At 38.3% G+C, this 12,480-nt stretch overlaps 2 protein-coding genes across 5 annotated transcripts; one reads left to right on the top strand and one right to left on the bottom strand.

Moving 5' to 3' along the window:
- The first annotated feature begins 979 nt into the window (after window positions 1-979).
- alkbh2 (alkB homolog 2, alpha-ketoglutarate dependent dioxygenase) lies at window positions 980-5,582 on the top strand. The gene is made up of 4 exons (NM_001256684.1): window positions 980-1,087; window positions 1,559-1,816; window positions 3,341-3,539; window positions 4,862-5,582. Exons 2-4 carry the CDS (start codon window positions 1,567-1,569, stop codon window positions 5,187-5,189), a joined length of 777 nt encoding a protein of 258 aa, NP_001243613.1. The 5' UTR covers window positions 980-1,087; window positions 1,559-1,566; the 3' UTR covers window positions 5,190-5,582.
- bcl7a (BAF chromatin remodeling complex subunit BCL7A) lies at window positions 5,486-12,323 on the bottom strand. 4 transcript variants are annotated; one of them, XM_073951020.1, is made up of 6 exons: window positions 11,302-12,323; window positions 11,141-11,222; window positions 10,648-10,744; window positions 10,089-10,262; window positions 9,901-9,998; window positions 5,486-6,862 (listed from the first exon to the last, which is right to left on the bottom strand). In XM_073951020.1, coding segments are annotated over exons 1-6 (519 nt in total). In that variant the 5' UTR covers window positions 11,304-12,323; the 3' UTR covers window positions 5,486-6,796.
- Window positions 12,324-12,480: the final 157 nt, after the last annotated feature.

The following is a 12,480-nucleotide window of genomic DNA, read 5'->3' as shown; positions in this document are numbered from 1 at the left end:
ATCCGGTGTTGCGGATGAAACCAATGAAATGCTAGGCAGCAACAGATGACTTTAATGTCAATGTCGAAGAAAAAATAATATGTGAGTTGTTTGATTAATTAGACTAGCCCAGGTCATTTTCTGTCAGACAGAATCTGTCTACACCTGTTGATGTTAGTCTAACGTTTAGGAATATGTGTTGCACAGAGAATTGGTAGAGTGGAATATTTGTTTCATTTACTAAAGGTGGTGAAAGACAGTTAAGAAAGTAATTATCAACATATTCATATACTTTACCTACATATTTTGAGCTCTTTCTGCAATTGACATTACAAAATAGTAATTGAGCACAGCTCATAAGTTTTTATTTATTCATTTATTGGTTGATTTTATTTTTAAATTATATTTAAATGTAATAACTTTTTTCTCTGGATTTTATCACCACAAACCCTAAATGTAAGTAAGTGCAGCAAATCAGATTTTAATTAAATTCCCCATTTATGTCCCCCACTTCTACACACACACACACACACACACACTTATGAACCAAATTTAATTTAAACTTATGGTCCTTTGTTTGTTATTTATAAAAATTAAGTCATGCCCAGTCTCATAACCACATGTAAACATGGTAAGCTAATAACATTCAGAACTTTTAATACACCATTTTTTAAATTAGAAATTCCTGATCAAGACCCGGTCTAACGTTGTTTTTTTTACTAACTCGTGAATGTTTTATATGTAATGTTAAACATTTTGTCGATGTGGGTTCGGAATTTCCACTCACAGAGATAATGTTGGCTTCCTCTGTAGCTGTGAGGTTACGGTTAGACAAACCGCGTTTGAACACTAGTGTAACACCGGAAACATAGGTACTTAAATAACGTTACCAAAGAAGAGCGACTTCATTTATTTATTATAATTTTTTAGCGAATGCTTGTAAAACATTACGACTTTGCGAGTACTGTATGTCACGTGTCGTTTGTAGTGACGTAGGCGTACACTTCCGGATGTGTGCCATTCCAAAACTGGCACAGAATTTGAGCACTAACGTGCAACTGAGTTGGAGGTTTATCTTAACCATCGTTACACCATAAACTCAAACCAGGTAAGAAACCCTCATGAATATTTTCCCAAAGTTTCAGTTTGTAAAATGCACCTGCATAAACTAAGACTCGGACTGCTGTCGTGTCTTACTAACTGCCAACCCCATGGCTGTAATAATTCACATCTTGTTTTGCTTTAGTAACTTACTGCTTTTATTGAAACGCATAATTCCTATGAATTGTTAACTGCGGCTTAGTAAAACACTTCAAGCAGTGGTAACTATTAATTTATAGTAAAATCCGCTGCAGACTCGCTCTGAATAAATCATATGAATTGGATGCTACCAGATCAGTCCAGTTTGCACATAGCCTACATGTCAATGTAAACATAAATGTTTTTGTGTAAAAATGTTTTGGAATTTGGTGAAGCTGTATTATATTTAATTTCCTGAACTAAAAACAAATAAATATAAACACTTATTCACTTAAATTGTATACTTATTTACTTAATGTGTTTTGTCCTCCTCTCACAGATGTTTGAATGGACAAGTTTTTGACTCGGAAGAGAAAAAGATCATCTGAAGAACCAGATGAATGGAAAACAGAGGCGCTGATCAAGAAACCCACAGAGGAGGAGGAATGTGAGGAGGGGGAAGAGGAGTTTTCTAACCCAATTCCCTGGCAGAAGATTGAGGCAGAGGGACTAGACTGTGACTATAGTTTACTTTTCAACAAAGAGGAGGCCGATCACCTTTTCAACCAGCTAGAAGAGGAAGTGGAGTATTTTACAGGTATTAAAGGTGACCTGTTCAGAGCTCGAAAAATTTCTACTTTTTCTCGGGAAGGCACTCTTCACTTTTTGGTAGCCTGAATATAAATTTAAGAAGCTCAAATAGAAAATACATTATTGTATAAAATAATAAGTTTTCAAAGTTTTTATTTATTTATTCATTCATTTTAAATAACCAAAAAAATGATGTTAAGTGAGCATTGTTTCAGGTTATTTTTGCAGCTATAAAGACATTCCAATATGTCAGAGAATTTCTATATATAATATATTTGTTATTTGGGAGGTGGTTGATAATATTCTGGCTTTTCTCCTTTTTATTCAGCAAGTGGATTTGTTGCTGTTGTATCAACAGCACAGCACATACATAATTATCCACTCTGTGAGAAAATGTAAAGGCATTGAAATATATTTTTTCTCTCACTGGCCCACCGAGCAGGTAGAGGGAGACAGGTTTTGGTAGCCCTGGATTTTGCGAGCCCTGCTATTATGCCCCTTTATACTATATGAAAAATAAGTATCTGTGTCACTTATAGATCTAGAGATTATATGTATAAGTTATGAAGTACAATTATACAAAAACTGGTGATATTTAGAGATGGATGCACTATGAACATTATACAGGTTGTTTTAACTATGGACAGAGATTAACAATAGATGAATATAGGTACAGGTTGTTAATAATAATCAGGGAATGCAGATAGATATGAACATGATTACAATTGTATATGTGCAGTGGGTATGTACTATGTAAAATAATTGACCCGGAGCTACATTAGAAATCACTCATGATTCGTCAGCATTTGAAATTCTGTTGTACGGCACTGCGAAAAGGGGCGGGATAAAACAAGATGATTAGACAATAAAAAAAGCAAGCAAGCAATCACTCTAAATTTAAAATTTCTGTACAGAGAGGTCATGTTTTGATACTCGATTGGTCCTTTCCAGTCAATTGATGCAATTTTGCATGTCAGAGTTCACCAAGCTTGAACTTTCCAACGCAGTGATCTGCGAAACTTGTCTGTTTCCAGTCTCACGCATTAGCATGCCTATGAATGCAAGTCTATGGGGAAAAAAGTCCAGTGTGACCACAGCTTGAAAGCTAATGAGGAAGAGATCATCATCATCATTAATGGATGGGACTTTACCCCTCTCATGACGCATACAAAGGGAGAATGTCAATCAAAGTGTTTCTGCAGACACTTTTTAAGTGTGATTATAAAAAATGGAAATAATTCATGTTTATCATTAGAGGCTTAATTTATTCACACACTGTTGCCAAACAACTGTTTAAACCTTTTTAAAGTGATTTTTGCAGAATAGGTCCACTTTAAAGATGCTTTCTATATCACATACAGTACCGCTGAGTCTGGGATCAGTAAGATCTTTAAATGTTTTTGAAAAAAGATCTGGTCTAGAACAGGGGTTTTCAATCTTTTTAGATACATTGTTCCCCCAAATAACAGATGATCAAAGTGTTCTTGTCCTCTGTTTTGAAATATTGTCTTTGTTTATTTCTGTCGCAAAGGTGACAACGCAAAACTACAAGTGTATGGAAAGTCATACAATATTCCAAGAAAGCAAGCAACATATGGGGACGAGGGACTGATGTACTCATTCTCAGGAGTTAATCTCCTGGCCAAACCATGGACATCCACTCTGGAACACATTCGAGATGCTGTTACCAAAGCCACAGGCTACACATTCAACTTTGTTTTGATAAACAGGTAATTTAACTTTTTTTCAGCCCTGAACATGAAGAGATGAAGCCCTTAGTTACCATCAAATGAAAGTTAAGATTGACCTTTTTTCTGCTATTGTGTGGTACATCAACTTAAAACAGTCCTGAAATTAGAAAAAAATGTAGGGCGGTGCCAGATTTTGTTCTTTGGGAACCGATTAGATTGTTGAAAGATGGACATTGCTAACGAAATGAAGAACAATTGACGAATGAACTAAATCAAAGCAGAAATGAGACGCTGAAATGCCTGCCTTAAAGGAATTCCATGTGACCAGGAAGTGAAGAATCATTTCGAGGAGAGGGGGGGGGGGGGGGGTGTTAGATTATTATTTTTAATTAGGTTTGGATGATGGTGGTATTGCGCAGTTTCCCATTGATGCAAATGGCCATGACACGATCGTTGATGGTTCGGAAGCTTTCCACTGCCCTGGTGATTTTCTTATGGATGATCTTAGATATGCCGATGACATCACCCTGCTGGCCAAAAGCAGAGAAGTGAGTGACCTGAAAGTGCAAGAAGAAAGTGAGAAGGTGGGGTTGCACCTGAACATCAAGAAAACGAAGGTGATGACGACCTCCAACAATGGAAAATGCAGCATATAGATCCGCAATGAAGAAATCGAGACCGTACAGGACTTTATATTCCTTGGTTCCAAGATTGACTGAAATGGGGACACAACACCTGAATATTAAGAGGCAGGTAACCTTTGGATGGAATGCAAAGGTTAACAAGAGTGCTATCTGGAACCATAAGGATATCAGCACTGCAATTAAAGCAAGGCTAGTAAACTTGACCCTCTTCCCCATAGCAGCCTATGGCTGCAAGACCTGGACGATCAAAAAGAAAACGCCTTCGAGTTGTATAGCTGGAGGAGACCTGCGCACCCCTTGGACAGCGAGAATTAACAACAAAGAAGTCCTAGGGTGCATCAAGGGAAAGACCCTGCTAGATGCCATGATTATCAAACAGAAAATATTCCTATTTTGGATATTGATTAATAAAATTGAGGGATTAATAGAACTGTGTGGAGGGAATGATCCATAGAATTGACCTTGATTGAATGGAAAATTTATTGAAGTTTGAGGGCAAATTAATTCGTACAAAATAATTATGCAGATTCATTGTTTAATAACTACTATTTACATATTGTATAAGAAGAGTAAATTTAGACTTTATGGCGACTTTAACATAAAAAGTGTGTTCTTTCTTTCCTATTTTTTAAAAACAGGAAAAAATAAAAATCAAATAAATGGTGGGAATTGTGTTCTTTCAAAGTGATGAAAGTTTGTTTATGGATTTGCTGTCAGGTATAAAGATGGCCACGATCACATTGGAGAGCATCGAGATGATGAGCGAGAACTCGATCCGGCTTGTCCTATCGCTTCTGTGTCTCTAGGAGCTGCCCGGCACTTAATATTTCGTCACAGGGACGCACGAACAGGTCCTCGCAAACGTCAGATTGAGCCTGTGAAGCTGGAGCTGGCTAATGGTAGTCTTCTTCTCATGAACTTTCCCACAAACACATACTGGTATCACAGTCTTCCAATCCGAAAAAAGGTCATAACCCCACGTATTAATCTTACTTTCAGACGCATAGTAAAAAACAGACAGAAGAACGGTACTAAAACTGAGTGATTGTTTTGTTTTTAGCATTCTCTAAGGTATTGCTGTGGGTCACTTTGGTTGTTCTACCATACCAGCTGTTTATCCAGCCAGTAAGCACTTTTTTTCACAGGGTTGTGGGCATCTGTTTAGGGACGGGTTCTTCAATTAATCCTTATGATGTTTTGGCACATTCAGACAATACTATGTTTTTCATTTAAACTATACATCTCTCTTTGCGTGTCTTTATGTTATGATTAGTCTTAATACCAGATAATGTGACATGCTTGATGTTTGATATTTGCCAACAGAATGCACTTGTGACAACATTGAAAGGAAATATTTTCTTTTATTTGTTTTTTTTGTTTGTTTGTTTTTTTAGAAAACCAATAAACTACATGTGGAATAAATAGGTTAGACACAACCATACTTCTGTACAAGACAATTCTATTATAGACTGGGAAAAAACAAAACAAAACAATATGGTCCCAATGAATACATTTCGCTAAAGTTTCAAAGATTGAACAACAGAAGGCAATAGTTTGGCGAAATACTGTGGCAAAAACATAAGGGTAGCAAAAACTTAATCGTATAAATATATACACTTTATTTTTCAAGCATACGTAACAGAGTAATTTCGAGAAAGTCATACTTAGTGTTTACATTCCAGCACTGCTGGACTGAGTATGAGGTATTCGCACAGCTGTCTACCAAAACCTGCCTGTGTTACAATCTAATCATTGTCACGTGTTTCCTTGGACGACGACACATGCAGTCAGTACAGTTGCTGCTAAAAGAAACAGTAATTTGTGATTTGATGTATCAAAATGATGCGGTTGTTGTATCTCTTGTGAAAACTGGAAGGTTGTTGTGCTGTTGAAATGGCAACCAGCATTTCAAAGCTTGGTTCGAAAGCACAGTTTAAATTTGTTAAATGAACAGTTGCGGCTTACTTGCAAATTATTATTATTTCTATATATATATAATATACGGAACCAAAATGTGGGCACTTTTGGAAAAAAAAATGTGTAGACAGTAAAAAGAAAAAAAATCCTCTTCTCAGTAACACAAATACACTCAACCAAGCAAGGCCTATTCTACAAGCTATGGTCTTCACAGGAGAACTTGAATAACTTGTGACTAGTACCATTTGCAGTATTTTTTTATATTGAGCTACTTATGGTGAAATCTCACTAAACTACAGCAGCAGAGATCAGTTATTTTCAGCGTGATTTAAAAAAACAAAAAACAGTGTGTTGACCTTCCTGAGTGAACAAGAAAAGGTGAGTGATATATATACGTTTTTAAATTGCAAATGGCAGTTGATGTCAGTGCCAATTTGGAAAAACTATGGCAGTACTAGTGCCATTTCAATTGACAATACTGATCTTGGCAAAAGAAATAGCACATAGCGATTGCAGGGTAGCAAGAGTTGTTTTAGGGTCAGTACAATATCTCACAGCTTGATTCATTACCTTTACTCGTACGACGATCCAGATATACCCTCTACACTGAAAATGACCGCAAGAGTGAACAGATGGTAGTAGGGAAGAGTCTAGAACTGAAGAAGAAACTCCTTTATGTTGTGATGTGTTTCGGGATAAGAGATGGGGATCGCAAATGCTTGACAGCTATCAGAGTTAACTTTCTTCTGAGGAAGAGTCGATTTTCCCTTTTTTGCTTGGAGGGGCACCATCTTCCAATTCCTTCAAACAAATAAAAAAAGGCTTTAAGAAGACAAAAACAGGATTTCTTTTTATTTTAATTTCTATCTAAAACCTATTAGAGTGCACTCACACTAGACTATCTGAACCATGCCCAGGCGCTTGTCACAGTTCGTTTGATAAGTGTGAGTGCTCCGAATCAGGCCCAGGCATGGTTCAATTGGCCAGCATTGGCCCGGTTGGAAACGGCGTGCCAGAGCGCAAACCAGAGCGTTTAGCAAACCTCCTAATACATGCTGCACGAGGACTTTTATGATAACTTTTGAGCGTCAAAAAAGTGAATCTGTTCGCGCAAAATATTTGAGTCACTTGGGATCACTGCATCCCAAATGCCTAAAAATAATACTAAATGATATAACTAAAGCAATCTTCACTGTGCTGAATGAAAGCGCTTCTCTTCCTGTTAAACTGAACAGTCGCATCATCGACGACGGAAGCGTGCTTAGGCTTCGTGCTCGGACAACCAACAAGTGATATTAGGAAACATTTTTAAATCTGTTGACTTGATATCCAACCGTTTTTACTTTACCTAGCAAATTTTTTGAGTCATTCATAACATTTGAAAAATACAGACATTTTTAGCAAAGGTTATCGTCAAAAAAAAAAAAAGTCATATATTTTATAACTGTACAAAAGATTCTATATTAGAAAATAAATGCTGTTCTCAATGAATCCTGACAAAAATTTACACAGCTGGTTTCAACGTTGACAATTTATGTGTCTCTGCAACAAATTTACATTTTAAGCCCACATTTAAGACTTGGAAATCGAAAAGATTTTTTACTCGAAGCTTTCCAAATCAGGACTCAATGAGGACCTCTGCTGGTTAAAGTGTGGGAAAAGCACTGTGTTGCAAAAATGTCAAACGTTCACAGCTGACCAACTCATTTATGTAGTAATAGAACAATGGTAATATAACAAAATTACTCAATTACTGTAGTTTTTTTTACATATATGGTATGTTACTTTATGCCACAGATGACTCTCTGGGAAACATCCACACACACACTCATACACTACGGACAATTTAGCCTACCCAATTCACCTGTACTGCATGTCTTTGGACTGTGGGGGAAACCGGAGCACCCGGAGGAAACCCATGTGAATGCTGGGAGAACATGCAAACTCCACACAGAAACGCCAACTGAACCAACAACCTTCTTGCTGTGAGGCGACAGCACTACCTACTGCGCCTCTGATATTGAAAAGTATTTAAGTTTATTGAATTTCATCCAGTCCTACACCCATGCAATTATTCTTAGCAGGGATTAAAGCAAGTTTGCCGCAAGCCTGCGTTTGAGTGAAGGTCTCGGCTGTTAGATCGCCCCCTGGGGGTTGGCTGCAGTACAAGTCATAAAGCCCGCCTCCTTCGTGTTCATGAAGGAGACTTGAGCCCAAATAAAAAAATGTATTACACTTGCAATAAAATGTTCCGAAAGATGGTTCTGGTCGATTAAGGCACTGGTTATTGTGCTGAAATAGGTGCAGATCTTCATTTTTGTAAACAGTTTGTTTTTAGCAGTAATTTAATGCTGGGCGTGTCATCATGATTGACAGTTGTGATTGACAGTTTCTCAAAGCAGCGCGTCTGAACTTCGGCAGGAGACTGAAGTAGACTGAAGTGTTATTATTCGATTTCTGTGTTATTTTACCATGACAAAATGAGTTCAGCAGTAAACTACAGTTTCTGACATACATGATCTGGTGGAACACTGTTTATTCGCTAAGGTCAGGGCTTTTTTCGGGCTTTATTAGTTTGTTGATACACGCCTAACCACCCAGATAGCAAAATACACTCGGGCCAGTTCCGGCTAGATTCTCGCCTGCCGGAGACATACCCCTCAGAGCTCAGACTGACTACCTCTGCTGGACCTACTCCGGATGCCTGGACTCACTGCCCGAATTTCAGCCTGAGTCGATCGAGCCAGATGCGGCGGCCGAGCGAGCCGGCGCTGCCGCATGCGAGCCGGAATCAGCCCGCGACGCCGCGAGTAGGTTATGTGCTGCGGCCCGGAGCTGGCGCGATTGAATATATAAAACCCTCATATTTGTTAACGTTATTACATCCATTTGTGTTGATATGACAGCAAACGCATGCTGAGAAGTTCGGGGGCGTGGTTGATTTTACATAAAGCGTTTGGTTGGAAGCTCGACTCCACTCATTTTCGCAGCTCCTCCTCTGGCTCCATCAGGCACTCCTTCTGCGCATGTCAAGGCTCCAATTTCAGCAGTCTTTTGCGACAGTTTGTGCCCGTCAAGCAGGCGTTTTGCCCTCAAGGCGTTCAATGGGAAAAGGGGCTGTCGCGTCGTCCATATTTTTTACGGTCATTGGATTAAACCGGTGATTCTTGCACGGGAGGCAAATGCTCTAAGGAGGAGGCTATGGAAGTGAGGCTTTTGCTATGCACTTGCCAGCTGGCCTCCGTTACAAACTATACTACAATATGCAGTGGCCTTCTAAAAAAAAAATAATACACTTTAGTATGGTTAAAAAGTTTTTTACTATAAATTACTATTATACTTTAGTCTGTGCGGGGCACTGGTGCAGTGCTTTGAAGCAGTAGAAATTAAAGTAATCGACACCTCATCTCTCGCTATACACTTTCCTAACCTGCAAGGATGTTTAAACCTTTAAATCAAAATTTAAAGCAGTCATGTGGGTATGGGTAAAAATAAAGCTTCGTACGTCACTGATCATGTGATTATGGCAAAACAAATTTAACTCCGGTACACTGCTTTACTGCGAGATGTATTATTTTTTGATACATGCTTCGAAGCCTCGGTTCACAACAGCACATCTCTAGCTTTAGGATAAAAGGTTTAGGAACAACTTTACTTTGTTCTATGAAATAAAATATGAATCATGAAATGTAACATTAATCCACAATATAGCTGTTTTGCTGTATTTAGGATTAAACACCTCATTGAGCAATATGGATGTATTTTAAAAACTATTTTAAATCTTATTTTAAAACTGTTGATTTATGAATAAATATGCAAGTGATGCTGTATGTATGTACCTGGGCCGATTTGGAAGAGTCTAAAAAGCTTTCTGAATCCCCCTGTGACTTGCTGTCCCTTTTGCTTGTCATAGACTCCGATGAGCAGTGGTTTTGTTCTGAAAATAATGACAAGGTTTCATTAAAACAAACAAACCAAAAACACAGACAAGTGGATAGTAAGCCTCTAGAGGATTCAATGCACAAACCACTCTTATGATCCTGACCAGATGAAGGCTGTTTGGAAGGATACTGGTCGTTTTTCAAGTCACTGCTGTCATTCTGAGAAGCGGCCATGGGCTCAGGTGCTGGACTAGTGTTGTTGCTGGTTTCCTGCTTCAATGGGGAAGAGTCCGCAATCGAGCTCTGGTTACTGTTGTCATCTGTGGGTAAAAAAATAGAAACAAAAAAAGTTTTAATATCTGAAAATGTCCATGCATTTGTAACTGTTAATAGGTGGTTACAGGTCGGAATAGCATAGCAAATAACCAGTTCACAGAGTAAAACTGTTTCATCAACTCCCTCTATTGGTTAAGAGGAAAAAATGCACATTCAAAGCTGCCATCATTAATAATTATAATAATGATTTTTTTCTAATAAAAAGCAGGTAACACTTCAAAATCTTAGTCATGCATATTAGACCAACTGTTTGAGGATCACAAAGAACACAATTTGAAATTCTCACATAAATTGGTTTAAAGACTACTGCATGTAATACTAATTTGAAAAAGGTAAAACATTGAGATGTGTTTAGGTGTACAGTTTTACCATGCATATCCATCATTCCAGGAGAGGAGCTGTTCTCAGGGGTCGTGACCTCAGAGCCATACTTGTCATCTTTGCCTTTCTTCTTATTTTTGTTCTTCTGTGTGACATAAATACATATTGCAATCAAGGCATATGAAGAAGATAGTAAAATATGTTGTGTCTGTTTTAAATACGACTCATTTTAGTTAACTTATTTTATTTAAAATAAATATGAATTTAATCTCTGTTAAAAACAATAATACTGGTCTGTGTTATGCTACAACTGAAATATGTTTCCCCCTCAACGAATACCACTACTAATTTACCTTTACTAAATTAAAAAAATAATAACTATAGAATTACTCATTAAAAAGTCATTTGCGTCATATTTTACCTTGACTATTTTGTTCCAACTTTCAAATGAATTTGTTGGTTGTGGTCCATAATGTTACAATAATTATTAGGTTATCAAAACTGCAACAGCTGTGCGTTATTGTAAATAAATGTCACTTACATCATCTGACTTGGGCTCCGTCACTGGTACCCACTTGTAGATTCGCAGTGACGTGTCACCAACAGTCACCCATTTCTTCTCCCTGGAGATGCATGTTATTGTTAGATATCAAAGACAAAGGAAACGCCAGACAAATGAGGACAAACCACTAAATCACTTACATTTAGAGGCATAAGAAATCTCAGATGAGCCATTATTTAGGCAAGATGCATTTGCAGAATATGCAACTGAACAAATTATCGATATCAATAGTAAATAATTATTATCATAAAAATAAATACTAATAATAATGCAGTTCACTAGCTCACAGATGTGTACAATTTTAATCGCACGTTGCCACAAAAACACGATTGTTTCTCATTTAACATGTATACTTTTATAGAATAAATATTGTTTTGGTAATTATTGTTAGTCCAACAAATAATTTGTCATGGTTTGAAAACCCTTAATTCAACTTAAACTTAAGTTTAAACGAAATCCCCAGCAGTTGCTTGAAGTGTAAAAAAGTGTATGTGAAACTGCGGCTCAGGGCTGAGTTTAAAACCCCGCGCGTGGATCAAACTCTCCTCACGCGCCGCCGCTCAAAGCGCGACTCTCTCACTTTCAACACGAGATGAACGAGTCAAACGCCCGTTCACCGGCACTTTCTGTTCGGTACGGACGGTTCACTCTAGTTTCCTCATGTCAGCCCGTTCGGTTACTATTCAGCCGGCATTACAGGCTCTAACAGCAAAGCCTTCATGTGACTGCAACGAAATGGCTTCTAGGTTCAACCCACATAAAAATTTAATGGAAGAAAAAACGCGATCTACATTTTCCCAAACTATGTTTTCACACAGCCGACAAAGGAGCAGCCGCGCGCAGAATCGCAGAAACAGTACATCTGAGTGAAATTGGAGTGGAATAAACGCTCTCTTCGCTTTCATTTCATTGTTTCTCGGTGTCTCTCCTCCCCCACAGGCTGTCTGTGCTGTTCGTTAACGGATAGACGCTCTCTCTTACCATTTCCGCACTTTTTCAATTGCAGCCATAACCCGCTTGATGTCATCTTTCGCCCTGCTCCGCGTCTCCGCTCGAACCGACCTGCCCGACATTACTGCTGTTGGTAAAATATCTTTTTGCTCGCTGCCTGTTTAGACACAATGCGAATGCACACAGCACAGGAGAGAGGCGGGGTTTGTGCGCCTGCGCTGAAGCCAAATGCCCTCGAAGCATGAGAGACACGGTCAATGCGGGTACGCGTTTCGCTCCTTTGTTGGCGAACAGAGCAAAGAAAACGATATTTTATCAGATTGCTGAGCTAGACGAGCGAATCGAAACCAGCACCACGACATCAACAC

Source organism: Danio rerio, chromosome 5 (assembly GCF_049306965.1).
Source record: "Danio rerio strain Tuebingen ecotype United States chromosome 5, GRCz12tu, whole genome shotgun sequence".
Taxonomy (NCBI): domain Eukaryota; kingdom Metazoa; phylum Chordata; class Actinopteri; order Cypriniformes; family Danionidae; genus Danio; species Danio rerio.
This window is presented reverse-complemented; position numbering and strand designations above follow the sequence as displayed.